The sequence below is a fragment of the Mauremys mutica genome, chromosome 1, assembly GCF_020497125.1.
Source record: "Mauremys mutica isolate MM-2020 ecotype Southern chromosome 1, ASM2049712v1, whole genome shotgun sequence".
Lineage (NCBI taxonomy): Eukaryota > Metazoa > Chordata > Testudines > Geoemydidae > Mauremys > Mauremys mutica.
Genome location: NC_059072.1, coordinates 243,113,686 through 243,131,710, shown reverse-complemented (window position 1 = coordinate 243,131,710; position 18,025 = coordinate 243,113,686). Strand labels below are relative to the sequence as shown.

The window sequence follows — 18,025 nt, the reverse complement described above, 5'->3', positions numbered from 1 at the left end:
ATAATCTGCCTGGCAACAAATTACCTCTAAATCCCCCACAGATCATTGCAGTAGGAATTATCATCTTTTCATTAGAATTCTTCTGCTAAAATTGAATGGGGAATTCAGTTGTGCAAACATTGATAGAGAATACAGGAACATTGCATTCTAAATTAACGTACAGTAACTCCTCACTTAACGTTGCAATCGTGTTCCTGAAAAATGCGACTGTAAGTGAAACAATGTTAAGCGAATCCAATTTCCCCATAAGAATTAATGTAAATAGAGGGAGGTTAGGTTCCAGGGAATTTTTTTTTTTGCCAGACAAAAGGCATTATATACATTTTAAACAAGCAATTTAATACAGGTATACATTTTAAACAATTTTAAAGAAGCAATTTAATACTACAATCATCACTGCTCAGTATGAAGCTTGGTTGAGGTGGTGGAGTCAGAGAGTGGAAAAGGATGGATTGTCCGGTTGCTCCTCTTGCTGTTCTTGCAAGCACAGGCACTGACTTTGCCGAGGGCAGAGGGCTCAACCCTCGGCCCATCCACTCCACCCCTTCCCCCAAGTCCCCACCCTTGATCTGCCTCTTCTCCCCCACACCTCCTCCCCCTTTACTTTGCATGCTGCGTCCTTGCTCCTCCTCTCCCTTCTGAACACTGCAAGCCAGCTGATTGCTGCTGGTAGGAGGGAGGGGAGGGAGGGGGGAGGCGTGCCGAGTCTTCGCTCCTCCCCCCTCCCTCCTGCCCAATGTAATCACCTGGGCTTGTGGCGTTTAGGAGGCGGGGGGGAGGGGAGAGGAACGAGGACTTGGTACGCAGGCTCCTCCTCTGTCCTCCCCCCCCACCTCCTGCCCGGGGCAATCATCTGGCTTGCGGTGTTCAGGAGGCAGGGAAGGGAGGGAGAGCCTGCTCCCTGAGTCCTTGTTCCTCCCCCGTCCCTCCTGCCTCCTAAACGCCGAAAGCCAGCTGATTGCTGGGGGCAGGAGGCGGGGGGAGGAGGGGGAAGGTGCTGATCCGTGGGGTCTGCCGGCGGGCGGGAGGTGCTGGGGTGGGGGCGTAGGGAGGCTGCCAGCTGTGGAGAAAGCAGGCAGCCAAACAACGTAATAATGGAGCATTGCACAACTTTAAATGAGCATGTTCCCTAATTGATCAGCAACCTAACAACGAAACAACGTTAACCAGGACAACTTTAAGTGAGGAGTTACTGTAGTCATTTAGGAAAGATCAGAAGCGAAGGACTTTGGGGTATCTTTCTTTGCTGTATTCGGATGGAGGATAAATAAGGGAGTTTTTATAATAATGAATAAACTTTAAGCAAGATCAAGAGAGGGATTATGTGAGAGCATGTTCTTTTCAACACATATATCAGGGTTTAACAATGTTCATCAGAGAAAAGAAAAAATATATTGAAAAAAACCAAGTGGATTGTATTTTAATACAAGTGGGTTTTTTCATTTTTCCCATTGTAAAAGTTTCTCTTTTGATGTACATCTACTTTAATAATTACCAGATGACTAACAGTTTATTAGGATATACATTAGAAAGCACGATATACTGGAGTCATGGATTTCAAGGCCAGAACAGACCATTGTGGTAATCAAGACAGGAGTTAGACACTAGAAAATCACTGCGATCTACAAAGCCCATGTTAGGCACCTAGGCTCCCATACAATGAATGGGGAGAGACAGGCACCTTAGACTGCGATTCACAAAAAAACAGTATGCTAGGCTGGCAGCTGCTAAGCTAGCCAATGGGAGATGCCAACTGACCAGAGGAGTGTGTGCTTAATCCTCTCTTGGTTAGGTGCCTATGATGTTCTGTCAGGAAGTCAAGAGGAAGACGACAATCTCCCTCATAATTTTAGCTCAGTGGTTAGAGTACTCACCTGGGATATGGGGGACTTCCAGTTCAATTGCCCCCTCCACCTGAAGGGGAGAAAGGATTTGAACTTGACTCTGCCACCGCTCAGGTGAGTGCCCTAACCACTGGGCTTTGGGGTATTCTGATATGAAGGCTCCTTCAGTCTCTCCTGTTGAAGCTGTTGCACTCTGGATAAATAATTAAAGAGCAACTGGAGCAGGTGGACTGGACCCTGGGTCTCCCAAATCCCAGGCGGGTTCCCTAACTACCAACCTATAGAGAAATTTTCATGCTTGAGCTCTCTCTCTCACTCGCTCATTCTCCAGCCCAAATGATGCTTCAAGTAGTTATCCAGAGTGCAACAACTTCAACCGGAGAGATTACAAAGTATCCCATATCAGAATATCTCAGAGCCCCATGGTGAGGACAGTCACCTGAGAAGTGACAGATCCTAATTCAAATCTCTTCTTTCCCCTCAAGCAGAGGTGGGACTTGAACTGGGGGGGTCTTCCCACATCCCAGGTGAGTACCCTAACCTGTGGGCTGAAAGTTATGAGGAAAGTTCTCGCCCACTCCAAATGTTTTGTTTTACTTTATTTCTTTTATTTGCACATAGATGCGGAGTGAGTTTAGCTTCCTACAGGGTCCAGGGGATCAGAGGTTGTGCATTACAGTAGTTCCAAAACTGGAACTTTGATGCCTAAAATAGGAATTTAGGTGCCTGACCCCTTTTGTGTACCTAGGCCTATAGACTTAACTAGTGAAGGCGTATTGTTCTTTTCTAGACATTCTTATTGGTATGGTTTATATGAATGAATTTCTGGAAGGTCTTTGCTCATTCAGATATAGAATTAAATATTCTGTAAATATAGAAGGAAATGTAAATATTGGGCAGCTGAATTAATAATTATTAATTATTAGAGTAGTGGTAAAAGAAGGCTTAATCCTTTCAGCTGCATGGATCATGTGATGCATTACTGCATTCCCTGGCCTTTAGAACTAATATGGTTGAAATCACATTCTGACAAAAGCTTTGCTTGGTTGCATTGTGCTTAATTCATTTTTGAAATATCATGGTATACACTGTTAATTTTTTAAAAAAATAATCTTTCTTGTTCAATGATGTATCTTCCTTTTTGTTGTGAAACTTCTCACATTCTGAAAGGTTATTTGTAAAATAAACTACTACAGAGACCCTTTCATACTAAACTAATGTCATAAATGACCAGGCTTCATTTAGTATAAACATCTGCATCACTGAAAGATCTGTTTGTTCTAGAGTTAATCAATTTTTTTTTCCTCTGTGGAAAATCTCAGTTTTTTTGTTTTAACTCACAAATATTTTTTTGGCCAGAAACCTGCTGAAACCTGAAAAATGTTTGGCCAAATAATAGCATTTCTTAGTTTTCAGGCAAAACATTTCAGTCTTGGTGTTTTTCAATTAAAAATAATTAAAAAAAAAACTAGGAAAGCAGATATTTACCACAAAAGAATATTTATTAGAAAACCCAATTTTCATTTAAAAATTTTCAAGAGAAAGTTTTTGACCAGCCCTAATTTGTCCTTTCCCAACAACTTCCTCTGAACTTTTATCTCTATAGAAATATATAGCCGGGTATGTGACTGAATTAATAAAGTCATCATTTTCAATAAGCATATTGTTGCCACGGCTATTGGCTCTTCTTGTCTATGCCATAAAACTCTCCTCTGCTGAATCGTGTCAATAAAGTAACTGGAACAGACCGCCCAAGAGTTTTAACATTCTCAAATTGTCAAAAATCATAAATATATTTTTCCAACATCTCTTTAAGAAAGGTAACACTTTTTTAACAATTTACAGATGGCTATCCTAAAGAAGAAATGATTTACAGATGGAGGAAAAACTCAGTAGAGGCTGCAGACCAGAAATCTTGGAGACTCTATCAGTTTGACTTCATGGGTCTCAGAAATACTTCAGAAATTGTGAAAACCTCTGCAGGTAGGAATTGAATGAATGCTCAGTTTTCAAGGTTAAGAAGTTCAATATATAGTTTTCTATACTCTGTGTATGACATGATCTCATCTGTGTTTTGAATCTGACAGGTTTCAGCAGTTAATCTACTACACTGCAATCTATTGTACATTTGACTTTAATTGTGTTTATGTTTTAACCAGTCAGGTTATTCTCATGGCAAAATAAGGTCTAATGCTTTCCACAAATATTAATTTCAGTGGGAACTTCAGATGTTCAGGACTCTAACTCTGTAGGTGTCTAACTTTAGAGACCCTACTTTGCCTTTAAACTGCTAGAAATTTTTGATTTTTAAAATCACTTTTTTCAATTACAATTGATATTTATGAACTCAGAATAAAATGATGAAGAATATACTATGTGCAGTGAGGAATGGACTGTGAATTCAGGGAATTACAGGGAATTCACACTTTGAATTCAGGGAATTACAGTATTTACAAGTGTTCATTTGAAAAGTGCCAAAATCCAGACTTCAATCTAATTGACTGTTTGGATTTCTAACAAAACCCTTCTTTCTTCCTCTCCTCTCTTCATAGTATTACCAACCTAGGAATAATATTAACTTGCAGCTGCTGTTTACACTACATTTTTAAGTTGCCACAATATGCTCATTCTGCAATTAGGTGTTATTAAATTAGCCCTGCATTGAGACATATGTTTTGATCATTGATTTTTTTTAAATAGCAAGCATCAAGAACATTGACTGTTTATTATTTTAGCCCAGAGCATAGCAGTAGAGCTAATGAAATTAAACGTTTTCATGACAAGTTAATCTTTCATCCACTGTTTGAGTATTTTTTTTAATGTTTCAAAGACATGGTACACCTCCAGCTGATGAATACCTTTTGCCATTGACCTTATCAATTGATTTTAATTAAAACTTAATGGCCATATTATTTCCACAGGAACCTTTTTCTGTCTAATAATAATAATAATTAATAATAATGAACTATGCATTAAATGACATAGATTGCTAAAATTGTAAAGTTAAACATAACACAACATAAACAATAGATGCGGCACTTGGTAGATTAAAAAACTCATAAAAGTCGATCGCCATCCAGAGGTTATAGATGACACTGAAGTAAGCTACACATCAATAAATGTGGCGAGTGGTGTTAGTAGCAGTCTGCTGCTTTAATATTAACCAATTATGAATTTTTAAAAAGCAGAATTTAAGTGCATCTATATTATTTATTGGGGAACACTGTGGATAAAGAGTAAAACACACGGATCTGTGGGCTTAACGTGGAAAATTTATGGCCCATCCTCTTGCATCAATAATGCATTCTCATGGCTGACAGACAGTTTTGTCACTGAAATGCAATTAACGTATTAGTAAATCTTTGGTGTATATGGCCTGGCTAAGGAGAGTGTTAACAAATGGAGCAAATGTAAAAGTTTGTTCTGCTTCTGAATAATGAATATGGATGTGTAAGTTCTTCAGGCAAGTTAACTGTGATCTGGATGTTGGTAGATCAAGGTCAAGCCCAGGATACATTTTGGTTCTAATATCTGTGACAGGAGGCATGAAACTAATTAGGAGAGATGGTGAAAAAGCTAGAGATAGTGTGAGTGACCTGCCATTTCTATTCTGTGCTCACCAGGAGTCATGCCAGCTTGAAAGTTTTCATCAAGAAATCTCGTTAAATGCACAGAACAGCCCCCTCTGAAATATGAAGCTGCTGGTGGTATGCTAATAAATACACGTACCCGCTCTATTTAAACAAGTCAGAAGCCAGCTTCACATAGTCATTTAAGATCCCAAATAATAAATGAGGTAACAGGGCAAATTCCATTTTTATACTCCTCTTCATAGACTCCAAGTTATAATTTAAAGAAGTGGGCAAGCTGGCGTTACTTTTTTACCCTCATTACCTTTGCTACTTCTCAGTCATGCTTCTGAGCAAAAACCAACCTCTGGAGTCAATTTCTTTTCTGCCATTAGATATGTACTGTAGGCCAAATTTTCATGCACCAGCACTCTCATAGGATACACTGATCTAACATTTGGATGTTCAGATGGGCACTTAAAATGAGCAGTGATGCACTAAATACTGATTTGAGCTTCCAAATGTGGGATTTGCATGCTGATCAAACCTGTCTATCCAGATTCTTATATGGCCTTCGTGGGCATGATAGCTGAAAACCTGGTGTTTATGTGAAATTTTTAAAATGCCAATCTGAAGTAGAGGGTGTTCCTTATAAAACACTGAGGAGTGCCTGGAAGAGCGGTTTTCTCTATTCAGATATTCATTGAATGGATCAGTATTACTGGCTTTTCACTATTTGAAAATAAGAATATAAGAATGGTCCATGTAGCTCGGTATCCTGTTTTCCAACAGTGGCCAATGCCAGGTGCTTCAAACGGAATGAACAGAACAGGGCAATTATCAAGTGGTCCATCCCCCATCGTCCAGTCCCAGCATCTGGCAGTCAGGGGCTAGGGACACCCAGAGCATGGGGTTGCATCCCTGACCATCTTGGCTAATAGCCATTGATGGACCTATCCTCCATGAACTTACCTAAATCTTTTCTGAACACAGTTATAGTTTTGGCCTTCACAGCATCCCTTAGCAATGAGTTATTGGGTTATTGGGTGATTTGTATCACTAGATGATCCAACGTTTCAGTATGATGTAGTCCACACATTCGTCAAAATTTCCTACAAATTCCCAAAGGCCCTAATGATTGCAAGATATTGTTGTCATCAAAATTAAACAAATCACCATTCAGGCTGTAGTTGGGCCCAAAGGAAATAAATATAATTATTACCAACTAAATAATAAAATATAAAGCAAATTATTAAATTAAGATACAGAAAAGTTACAATATGCTAGAGATTTGGGGCAATTATACCAGGGAAGAGGGAGATGATAGTTCCTCAGCTGTAAGCTCTTTGGGGCAGGGACCATCTTTTTGTTCTGTGTTTGTCCAGCACCTAGCACAATTAGGCCCTGGCCCATGACTTGGGCTTCTAGGTGCTATAGTAAATATACATAAACAATAATAATCATGATAGCAGAAACTATTGCCAAACCGGAGATATTCTTTTTTAAAAAAGAGCACCAAAAATTGTAAGGGGGCTATAGAAATGAATTTACAAGTAACAAAATGAAATGTATATAGGCCAGCGAAATAGCTGGTGTTATTAGGCAGAGAGACGAGCTGAAGATCTCACTCATTTATTTTGGCTCACAGATGGATGAGATGGGGAGGTGTGGGAGTCTACAGATATATGAAGCATGTGAAAACCAAATCTCTGAACTTGCCTGAGGTGAACTCTCTCTGTGGAGGCCCAACGAAGTCTGCTGGACACTGTAAGGGTCCCACCAGCCCTGATCTTTTTGCAAGATCAGGACCCATGGAAAGAACAGAATTATGGAGGGTGCTACACAGGGTAAAATTAAGAGCAATGGGATGAAATTCAGAAAAGAAAATCAGTCTGAATATCAGGGAAAAATGATATTCTGTTCCTCCCCAGGAAAATTGTGAAAACCTCTAACACATGGGACATGTAAAACTAAACTAGACAAAGTATTAGAAAATGTACTGTCGGAAACAGTCCTGAATTCCAAGGAGGTGGACTCACTATCCTAATGTCTTTTTCACTTCTAATGTTTATGTTTCTGACATTTTTGGACACAGTTACCTCCTTCCAGAATTGTGTGTGTAATGTGAGACCTTTGTCAGTATCACTGGTATACCTGTCTGTCTCTTTCTATATTGTCTTCTGCAAACTTGCAGCATGAGTGCTGATAGTCTGTACAGGAACATACTGCCATGGTGGCCCGAATATGTGTAACCTGTTCCCTGTAATATAATTTAGCCCATCAAGTGACCACTTCATGAGCTTAGCAGAGCCCAGAGACAACATTCCATTAAACCTTTCTCTTTTAGGGATTTACATACATTTTGTGTAATCGTAGACATGGTCGGGGTTTTACAAGTAACAAGATGGTTGCTACAAGGACTTCACAATTCCTAGAATCTAAACAAGATAACAAATAAATAAATAATAATAATAATGAATAAAAAATCAATGCCCCAAATCATCAAAGGCTTAAAGCACAGCCAAGGTGGTGTGCACTCAGAGGGAAGAGTAATCTGGGGTTTAATGACCTTTGCCAGCCAAAGAAGATTTGTATCTCTATAAATAGAGGTGGTCCTAGGCTTTTTGCCTGCCAAGTGAAAAACGTTTTCAGTACTTCCCACCCCTGCACCAGCTGAGCAAAAAACAAACATGAATCCTGGACAATCAGCAGAGCAAAAAAAGGGCAGCCAATTAGAAGGGATCAAAAAAACAACAACCCCAAAACCATGAAAAGTACGGTACTCTCTGGAAGTTGGTATGTAGGGCAAGCACTCCACCCAGCCATGCCTAGAACCGGCCCTGAGTATAAGGCCATCAGGGGAGAGATTAGGCTGGTTAAAAACAGCATGAATACTATTTAGCCCTCTAGGACTGGGCTGTGGGAAAGGGACACTACAATGAGAAAAAAAAACTTCTGTACTTTCATACCAGGGTAACCTTGTTGCAGTGCGGTTTGTGTAATCCTTAAACCCAGGCTCAGTGTGCTGGCTGTGAATTGTTCACTTAAGTGTTAGCTTTTAGAGTATCATCATTTAAAAGCACAGTGGGGCAAAAGGAAAGCAGAGGTCTGAAGGGGAAGAGGAAGCTGTGGGGGGAGCTGTTGCTGAGGGATCCTGGGTGCCGCTGTAGTGTTGTTCTTCATTGCTCCCTAGTCTCCTCTTCTTCACTTCAAGGTCTACATCAGTGTTTCTCAAACTGGGGTCACCGCTTGTGTAGGGAAAGCCCCTGCTGGGCCGGGCCGGTTTGTTTACCTGCCGCGTCCGCAGGTCCTGACGATAGTGGCTCCCACTGGCTGCAGTTCACTGCTCCAGGCCAGTGGGAGCTGCTGGAAGCAGCGTGGGCGGAGGGACGTACTGGCTGACGCTTCCTGGCCTGCCAGGGGCTTTCCCTAAACAAGCGGCGACCCCAGTTTGAGAAACAGTGGTCTACATCCTTTTTCTCCACTCAGGGTTTTATAACATTAATTCAACCGAAATATAGAGAGAGATTGGCCCCTTGACACCACATAAATCATATTTGCACTCACTTAAGGCCCTTTTAATCAGCCAAACTTGTGCAGTGTGACGGGGCCTTAGTGTAAATTAGAACTGGGCTCATTAACTAGCAATACAAAGAGCATAGTAATGCTCTGAACCAAAACTTTGTTAACTAATCATTAAAACCAAGTGGTGCTGCTCAAAGCACCATGTACTTTTGCACACATTATAAAAGAATCCCCAAACATCACAAAGCATTGCACTCACCAGCTAAGGTTATAAGTACACAAATTCATGTCTTTTAAAATAATGTGTGGTATTTGTATGCATTTGGGGGGGCAACTCTTAACCTTAGCTGTTATTTTTATTTGGTAATATAGACACACACAAAGACACTTTTTGTAGTTCTGTGCTAATCGCTGTCAGTAAAATGTTATTCTGTTTTAGGGAACAAAGATATTAATAACTATGAAAAGGCACATTTTCTAAAATAGCCCCGAAATGCATTTGTGCTTATTTATGACTATTGTATTCAAATATTTGCATGGCGGAGAAATTGGCTGGCAATATAAATATTAAAATAGCTTAAATTATACAAGCATGGAAATTCAATAAGTAAAACTGTTCTGTTAAATTTCTACATTTTCTTAGCTGCCTTATTCAAGCTGCACTACAGGGTGTGCTGTCTCTTTAGAACTCCAGGAAAGGGAATTTTTTGTGTTAAGAAGATTAATGTCTGCTTGGGATTTGGAAACAACATAGCCCTAGATGTTGTCTGCAAACAGATTGCCAACCCAGACCTGAGGGAGTGGGCCATTGTGATCATGTGGAATCTGTAGCGAGCTTACTCCACAGAAGTGAAGGCATTTTAGAGCCAGTTAAATCACATGTGTAAGGCATGACTGTGTTCAGGTTCGCATGCAGTGTTGTTGTAGCAGTGTTGTCCCCAGGATTTGCAGGTATATGTGTGGCAGCCTGTATGCTAGGTACTTCCCGTCCACAACTACAAAGTCTTGCATTGCAGAAAAGAGCTTGTATTATTAGTGAAAGAAAAACATGGTCCAAGATCCTACAGTTTGTCACTATAGCCCAGGGGTTCTCAAACTAGGGGTCGGGAGGTTATTACATGGGGGTCATGAGTTGTCAGCCTCCAACCCAAACCCAGCTTTGCCTCCAGTATTAATAATGGTGTTAAATATATAAAAAAGTGATTTTTATTTTATAAGGGGGGTCGCACTCAGAGGCTTGCTATGTGAATGGGGTCACCAGAAGAAAAGTTTGAGAACCACTGCATAGCCATTTTTAATTGTCTTTTTTTGCCATGCCCACTCCAAAGCTAGGTGTAAGCTCTAAAGACATTTACTTAATGACTATTCATGAAGCTCAATTGTTTATTAAATGTCAGTGACATTTTCAAAGTACTGGTGGCTCCCAACTGCGTCCTGATGGTACATCAAAGAGTGCTTGTCACATGAATGCTCTTTACAGGACAAACGCTGTGGGGTGTGTTCTCTCTTTTAAATGCCTGACTTGAAAAGATCCAGCACAGGGGTACATCAGCAAGACATTCCATGGGGCTAACCTCTAATAACACAATCATTTGAGGCAGAAAAATGGGGTCTCAAAAATGTTTCATATCATCCAAAAACAGCACCTGTTTCTATCATTTTGCACTCTGCAGGAGCCCAGTCTATTTCAGCCAGGGCGTATTGAAACCCCAAACCCTTTAGCATTAAAATGAAATTGCTGGGGAAACTTTGGTTTCAGGACATCAGAGCCAGATTCTGGTCCCTGGGATTACATACACAGAGAGTGCCTTCCCCTCACAGATCTCATGTTCCTACATGGAAGGTATTCTGTGACCTCATACTTCTCAATACCTGGTCTCTGCAGAGGGCCTTCCATTTGCTCAGGCATCCGTAGGAGGGGAAGGGAAGTCAGTGGGAGTTGGAGGGTACAACAGCATTATATTGACTTCCTTATATCCAAGTGTGGCATCCAATGAGCTGTATCTCCTCCAGCGAGTCTAGCGTAATTGACCTTCAGTTTCCTCTGATGTCTAGCACCTGCTAATAGGGTGGGGTGCACCGGGAGAATCTAGCCCTCCTATTAAACCCACTAAGAATGATTTTGATTATAGAGAAACTTTACTTATTTCACTCTAAGCTGGTTGCTATGATTTTTATCCTGACAGTGTTTCTTTACTGAGTTTGTATATCACTTTAGAAAATATGCTATTTAAGTCTCCATAAATGTAAGGGAGATGTTTGTTTATTATTATTATGTATTTATGTACCAGATTCAGCCCAACCCCTAACTTGGGGTCACAGTGGGCTTGAAAGGGGCAAAGAGCTTCTCCTTCTGTGACTTATGTAAAGCATGGGCAAAATTAAACCCCCAACAGAGAGACTGTTCCCTCCCGATGTCTGTGGGAACCATGATTGCACCTCCTCACACACAGGCCTGAACACAGGAGGACTAAGCATCACACATCCCACAAAGGGATATAACAGGGACAACTCTCTGAGGCAAAAAGTTTCCAGCTGCTGACCTCTGTGGTAGCACACTCTTTTATGCCCTTCCTTCAGATTCAGCGAATTCTCAGGTCTGTGAGGCTGAAGATAACATTTGGAAGCAAAGGTATGCTTTGGGGTTATTGGAATTAGGGATTGAATTTTAGGCTTGGCAAACCTATAAACTATTTTTTAGGTTTGCAGAATTCATGTGATCCATTTAAATTTACACACTTCTATTCCGGTCATTGAAACTCATAGCTTTGTTTTGTTTTCCTCCCAAGAGAAATTCAATCTTAGACCAGCATTGGCCCTCTAGACTCATAGACTTTAATGTCAGACGGGATCATCGGGATCATCTAGTCTGACCTCCTGCATATTGCAGGCCACAGAACTTCACCCACTCCTGAAATAGACCTAATCTCTTGCTGCATTCCTGAAGTCCTCAAATCATGGTTTAAAGGCTTCAAGTTACAGAGAATTCATCATTTACACTAGTTTAAACCTGCAAGTGACCCATGCCCCGTTCTGAAGAGGAAGGCGAAAAACCCGCAGGATTTCTGCCAAACTATCATGGTGGAATATTCCTTCCTGACCCAAATATGGTCATCAGTTAGATCCTGAGCATGTGGGCAAGACCCACCAGGCAGATACATGGGAAAGAATTCTCCGTAGTAACTCAGAGACCTCCCCATCTAGTGTCCCATCTCCAGCAGTTGGGGATTTTTGCTACTGGCAGTCGCTGAAGGGTCACATGACATTGTAGACAGTCCTGTCATACCATCCCCTCCATGAACTTATCAACCTCAGTCTTGAAGCCAGTTAGATTTTTGCCCTCACCGCTCCTCTTGGAAGGCTGTTCCAGAACTTCACTCCTCCACATTGGCGCTTAACTTAAATAACTCTTCAAATTCCCTGGTATTTATCCCTGTGATGTATTTATGAAGGGCAATCATATCTCTCCTCAGCCTTCTTTAGGTTAGGTTAAACAAGCCAAGCTCTTTGAGTCTCCTCTCAGAAGGTAATTTTTCCATTCTTTGGATTCTCCTAGCAGCCCTTCTCTGCACCTGTTCCAGTTTGAAATCATCTTACTTAAACATGGGAGACAAGAATTGCACACAGTATTCCAGATGAGGTCACACCAGTGGCTTGTATAATGGTACTAACTTCCCCGTCTCTACTGGAAATATCTCACCTGGTGCATCCTAGGAATGCCTTAGCCTTTTTCACGGTCACATCACATTGAAGGCGCATAGTCATCCTGTGATCAACCAATACACCCACCGTCCTTTGTCTCTTCCAACTGATAAATTCCCAGTTTATAGAAAAAAATCTTGTTGTTAGTCTCTAAATGCATGACCTTGCACTTTGCACTATTGAATTTTATCTCATTACTATTACTCCAGTTTACAAGGTCATCCAGATCTTCTTGTATGATATTCCAATCCTACTCTGTATTGGCAATACTTCCCACCTTTGTGTCATTTTATTAGCACACTCCCACTTTTTGTGCCAAGGCCAGTAATAAAAATGTTAAATAAGATTAATCCCAAGACACATCCTTGAGGAACTCCACTAGTAACCTTCCTCCAGCCTCACAGTTCACCTTTCAGAATGACCCTTTGTAGTCGCCCCATTAACCAGTTTCTTATCCACCTTTCAATTCTCATATTAATCCCCATCTTCTCCAATTTAACTAATAAATTCCCATTTGGAACTGTATCAAATGCTTGACTGAAATCCAGGTAGATTAGATCTACTGCATTTCCTTTGTCTTGAAAATTAGTTATCTTCCCAAAGAAGGAGATCAAGTTGGTTTGGCATGATCTACTTTTTGTAAAACCATGTTGTATTTTATCCCAATTACTGTTCACCTGTATGTCCTCAACTACTTTCTCTTTCAAAACATTTTCCAAGACCTTGCATAAAATTGAGGTCAAACTAACAGGCCTGCAGTTTCCTGGATCACCTTTTTCCCTTTCTTAAAAATCGGAGCTATATTAGCAATTCTCCAGTCACAGGGTGTAACCCCCAGAGTTTACAGATTCATTAAAATCCTTGCTATTGGGCTTTCAATTTCATATGCCAATTCTTTTAATATTCTTGGATGGAGATTACCTGACCCTTCCGAATTAGTCCCATTAAGCTCTACCTCCATATCCTCATTCCCATAGTCACTCTGCCACTATCTCTACTCCCCACTATACACATTGCCCCACTGACTGCAGTGTGAACAGAATAAGGCCCATGAACACTTGACTGCAAATCCTTTCCCATGTAATTAACAAATATAACTCTTTTAATAATCATCTCTGGAGTAAGGGAATATTCTGAGCTTTCTTTCTTGGTGGTAAACAGTAATTTATCCTACCAGTGGAGAAATAGCCTGGTGTTTATGAGGTCTGACAATAAACTTTGCTGTCAGAATATTACCCTACAGTACAATATTTGCAATAAATCAAGACCCTATTTAACAGTCATAATTAACAAATCAGTGTCTGTATCACCTTTTAAAAGAAATCCACACATCAAATGATAATCAGTCTGGTGTCATACCTGCAATAAGTCATGGCTCTCCTGGGGGAACATCGATTTCTCTTTTAACAACCTCCCAATTCTGCGATCCTCTTGTGACCTTCTCATGCAAGATGTTGAGATTTCTGCTCCTTATTCATTTAACTTGTGAATTTACATTTTGATTAAACAGGAAATTATGGATAATATCTTCTCTCTATTGTAGAGAGATATTTTCCTATCCTGAATGTGTGTTTTAAATAATAAGGATCTGTTTAATAAAAATGTAAACATGGAGACATATTAATATATCAGGAAAATCTTGCACAAACTTGACAAGGGTTAAGCTGCTCAAGTTTTGTTGAATTTAGGTAGCTTTGCATTAGGCTTTGCTAAAATATCACAGATGTTGCTTATAGTGGCTCTTATGTTTTATTCCATTCCTCTGTTTGCTAAGGATAAAGTAGGCAATAGGAGGAAAGAGTGTAGCACTCATCCTTGAGGGTGAACATATAGTATATTTGTCTCCTCTAAAGCAGAGAATCAAGTGGATAAGCTATGAACCTTCGGAAAGCACACATAGTATTGTGCAATATGTGTCAAAGCTATACTTGCAGATGACCTCTTGTTAATGAAACTTGTTGAAATTCTCTCCTCTCCTATTTCTCACTATGACCCGGACAGCTCTATTCAAAATTAGATGCTAAGACTTAGGCACAAAGTTCCTATCTGCACACTCAAATAAGGAACCTAGGTATCTAAAACAGTTGCAGTACACAAGTAGTTGAGTGAGTATCCAGAGAAGGACATGGCACTCAGTTTAAGTGACCTAGTTTGAAAATTTGTGCAAAAATGTTTTGCTGAATTAAACTCAGTGAAAATGGCCTGTTACTGAGAGTGAAATACAGAAGAATGCCATTGATGAATAGTGGCCGCTTTGTACCTTTTGATGGAAACCAGGGAAAAGTTAAATCTCATTGATTTCACTTTATGTTCAAAATGGCTTTTACAGCTTGACTCGACGGTTTTTTAAAGAAAACAATAACAAGTTGATAGGCCAACATTTGATACAACGCCAACTACAAATGATTGTATTCTAGTGTGTAGATTTTATATTGCTCAGCAAATGTACTTCAGGAAAAGTTATTTGTCTGACTATAAGAAGACAAGCAAAGGTCATAGAAGGCTAACTTCTAAATACAATGACTTACGGACTGATAAAAAGCCTGTTGCAGCTAATGGAAGCTTTCCAAAGACCTGGGCTTTGGATCAGGTGGTTAGTCCTAGAATACCATTACACCCTACAATTGGTTACTTAAATTACAGCACTAAGTAACTGGCAACTAAGAAAAATAGTTCATCTTATTGTAAATAGTTCATCAAATTAAAATCACACTTCTGTCTGAAAATGTTTTACCTTCTGTTCTTGCAAAGAACACAGAAGATTGCTATAACTGGAAGAGATTCTCCATGAATAACCACCTTAAGAAAAGTATCAGAGGGGTAGCCGTGTTAGTCTGGTTCTGTAAAAGCAGCAAAGAATCCTGTGGCACCTTATAGACTAACAGACGTTTTGCAGCATGAGCTTTCGTGGGTGAATACCCACTTCTTCGGATGCAAGAAGAATCCTTGCATCCGAAGAAGTGGGTATTCACCCACGAAAGCTCATGCTGCAAAACGTCTGTTAGTCTATAAGGTGCCACAGGATTCTTTGCCACCTTAAGAAAAGAGTTTGATGTGTCCATGTTTTGAAAGACACATGTGTATCTAGCTTAATGAGGCTCATTAATTCATTTATTAATTCGCTGCACCAGTTAGAATTCAGATAACTATTGTTGCTTCTCTTTGTATTGGCCCTCCAGTGCTTTGTTCATTTAAAATAGACTTTTGTATAGATTCATTCACAGGGGCAACATCACTGTTGAAGTCTGATAATTGAAAAGTATAAAATAGCTCTGCGTAGAAAAATAGCTGTTCCTACATGAAAAATGTACCTTGCGTTTTTGATGAATGTACGGTGTGGTTTGCAAAGCTTGATTCAATGTCCTTCCAAATTAATAAATATTCACTATTTGTGTGGGAATACTGTCTAAGCTACTTAAAGTCAGTTCTTCGGTGAAGTTACTACTCTGGTATAAATATTGTAGCATTGACTTTAGCATTTTGGAGACATTCATCACATTATTGCAATTTATCTACATTTTATTGCAGGCTGCCTGACTTAAGCCAAACAATTTAACAAGAGGTAGGACAACTTCCTCTTGCATATGTACAAACCTTCATGTGCTAAAACTTTCTGGTGGGTGAACAATTAAGTAGCCATACCAATTTCTCCCTAATTCATGTGATTCTGTTTGTTTAACCAAAGAAGAATCTTGAGGTTACTTTTGACATTCTAACTTTTTACTACTAGCCTGCCACTCACTAAGTGTCTGTGTGGACCCTGCTGCCATGCACTAATGGTTCTCTATGTGGCTAGGATACAGTTAAGTATTTAAGGCTCAGTGGTGCCCTAGTCTTAATTAGGTGAGCAGGTGTGTAAGACCCATCCAGTTTTGCATCTAGTGTGTTGCACAAGAACACCTGCTCTATGGATACTCCACCTAATGAGCAAAGTGGATGGCGAGGGGTCACTGAGTGGGTGGAGCCTTGGATCTGCCCGAATGCTCAATGGGCAGTGTAAGGATACATCTACACTGCAGTCCGAGGCTCAAGTCTAACCTCCCTTCTGTCTAACCACAAATCACGGTAAGCTAGGGCTCAGACCCAGGGTTCCAGGACCCCATGGTGGGGGGGAGGTTCAAGCCTGAGATAAATAGGCACCCAGGGTTCAAGCCCTATTGCTTTGCAGTGTAGACACAGCCCTACTGGACTCATGCTCAGGGACTCTGCCAAAAGTATCCCACAATCCCACAGTCTGATTGTCTTTGTCTTCTGGTTAGTCAAGTTTGGGGCACAGTCAAGTTTTCCCACACTGCACCCAAAACCCAGGACACTAGGAAGTCTGGGATATGTGTGGTTGGACTCAGGCCCACATAATGCAGTATAGATACTGGAGCCCCGGGTTGGGACCCAGAGTTCAACAATTCCTAACATGGGATTGCAAATGAGTGTAGATGCTCAACCCCTAACTTAACAAACCCAGGATCTGCTCATTCAAGTTCTGCTAACCCTGGGCATACCCTAAGTGGCCAAGCATGAAGGTGGGAGGTAAGCTGCTCTGTTTCAAAGGCTGAAGTAACTTATTCTCCTCTCCGCCTCCCCTGAACAAAACAAGATCCAGAAAGGAATTGTATCTCAGAGGCATAATGCCTCTCTGGGCATCTTAGAATATCAGGGTTGGAAGGGACCTCAGGAGGTCATCTAATCCAACCCCCAGCTCAAAGCAGGGCCAATCCCCAGACAGATCCCTAAATGGCCCCCTCAAGGATTGAGCTCACAACCCTGAGGTTTAGTAGGCCAATGCACAAACCACTAAGCATCTCTTGGGATCATGGAGCTTACACACCACCCCTTGCTCAGCACTATGCCCAAAGGTACTTTGTAGCTCTTGGAGTTCAATTCTGCTACCCTGTGAAATAGTACTTTACTCTGCAAGATGGAAAATTGGGCCCTTTAATAGTGAGCTTTGCAAAGATTTTTAAAAACAGGAGTCCAAAGTTAGACTCCTAATTCCATATTTAGGCTCCTAAACTAATGGCATGACTTGGAGAAGTGGTGAGCACTCAGCTACTGCCATTGTTTTCAATGGGAGCTGCTGGATACTCAATACTCTTGTTGAAAATGTGGCCACTTGTTTAGGACCCTAAACATGGGTTTAAGAGCTTAACTTTAGGCTCCTATTTTTCTTTTTAAATATTGGACTATAGTTATAAAGGTCAGAATGTGCTTGGCCCAGCGGCGGCTCCAGGCACTAGCACTCCAAGTGCGTGCCTGGGGTGGCAAGCTGCGGGGGGGCTTCCTGCTGGTCCCTGTGAGGGAGGCAGTCAGGCAGCCTTTGGCAGCTTGCCTGTGGGAGGTCCGCCAGTCCCGCGGATTCAGTGGCAATTCGGTGGCAGGTACACTGAA

The 18,025-nt window shown here is 40.8% G+C and overlaps 1 protein-coding gene across 2 annotated transcripts in view; it reads left to right on the top strand.

Annotated features, from left to right (window-relative positions):
• The window catches only part of GABRG3 (gamma-aminobutyric acid type A receptor subunit gamma3), a 544,844-nt gene that overhangs the window by 455,759 nt on the left and 71,060 nt on the right, over positions 1-18,025 (top strand). For both annotated transcript variants that reach the window (XM_045005104.1, XM_045005114.1), the window contains one exon: positions 3,690-3,827. In XM_045005104.1, coding sequence (XP_044861039.1) covers positions 3,690-3,827 — 138 coding nt within the window. The remainder of the gene's footprint in view (positions 1-3,689; positions 3,828-18,025) is intronic.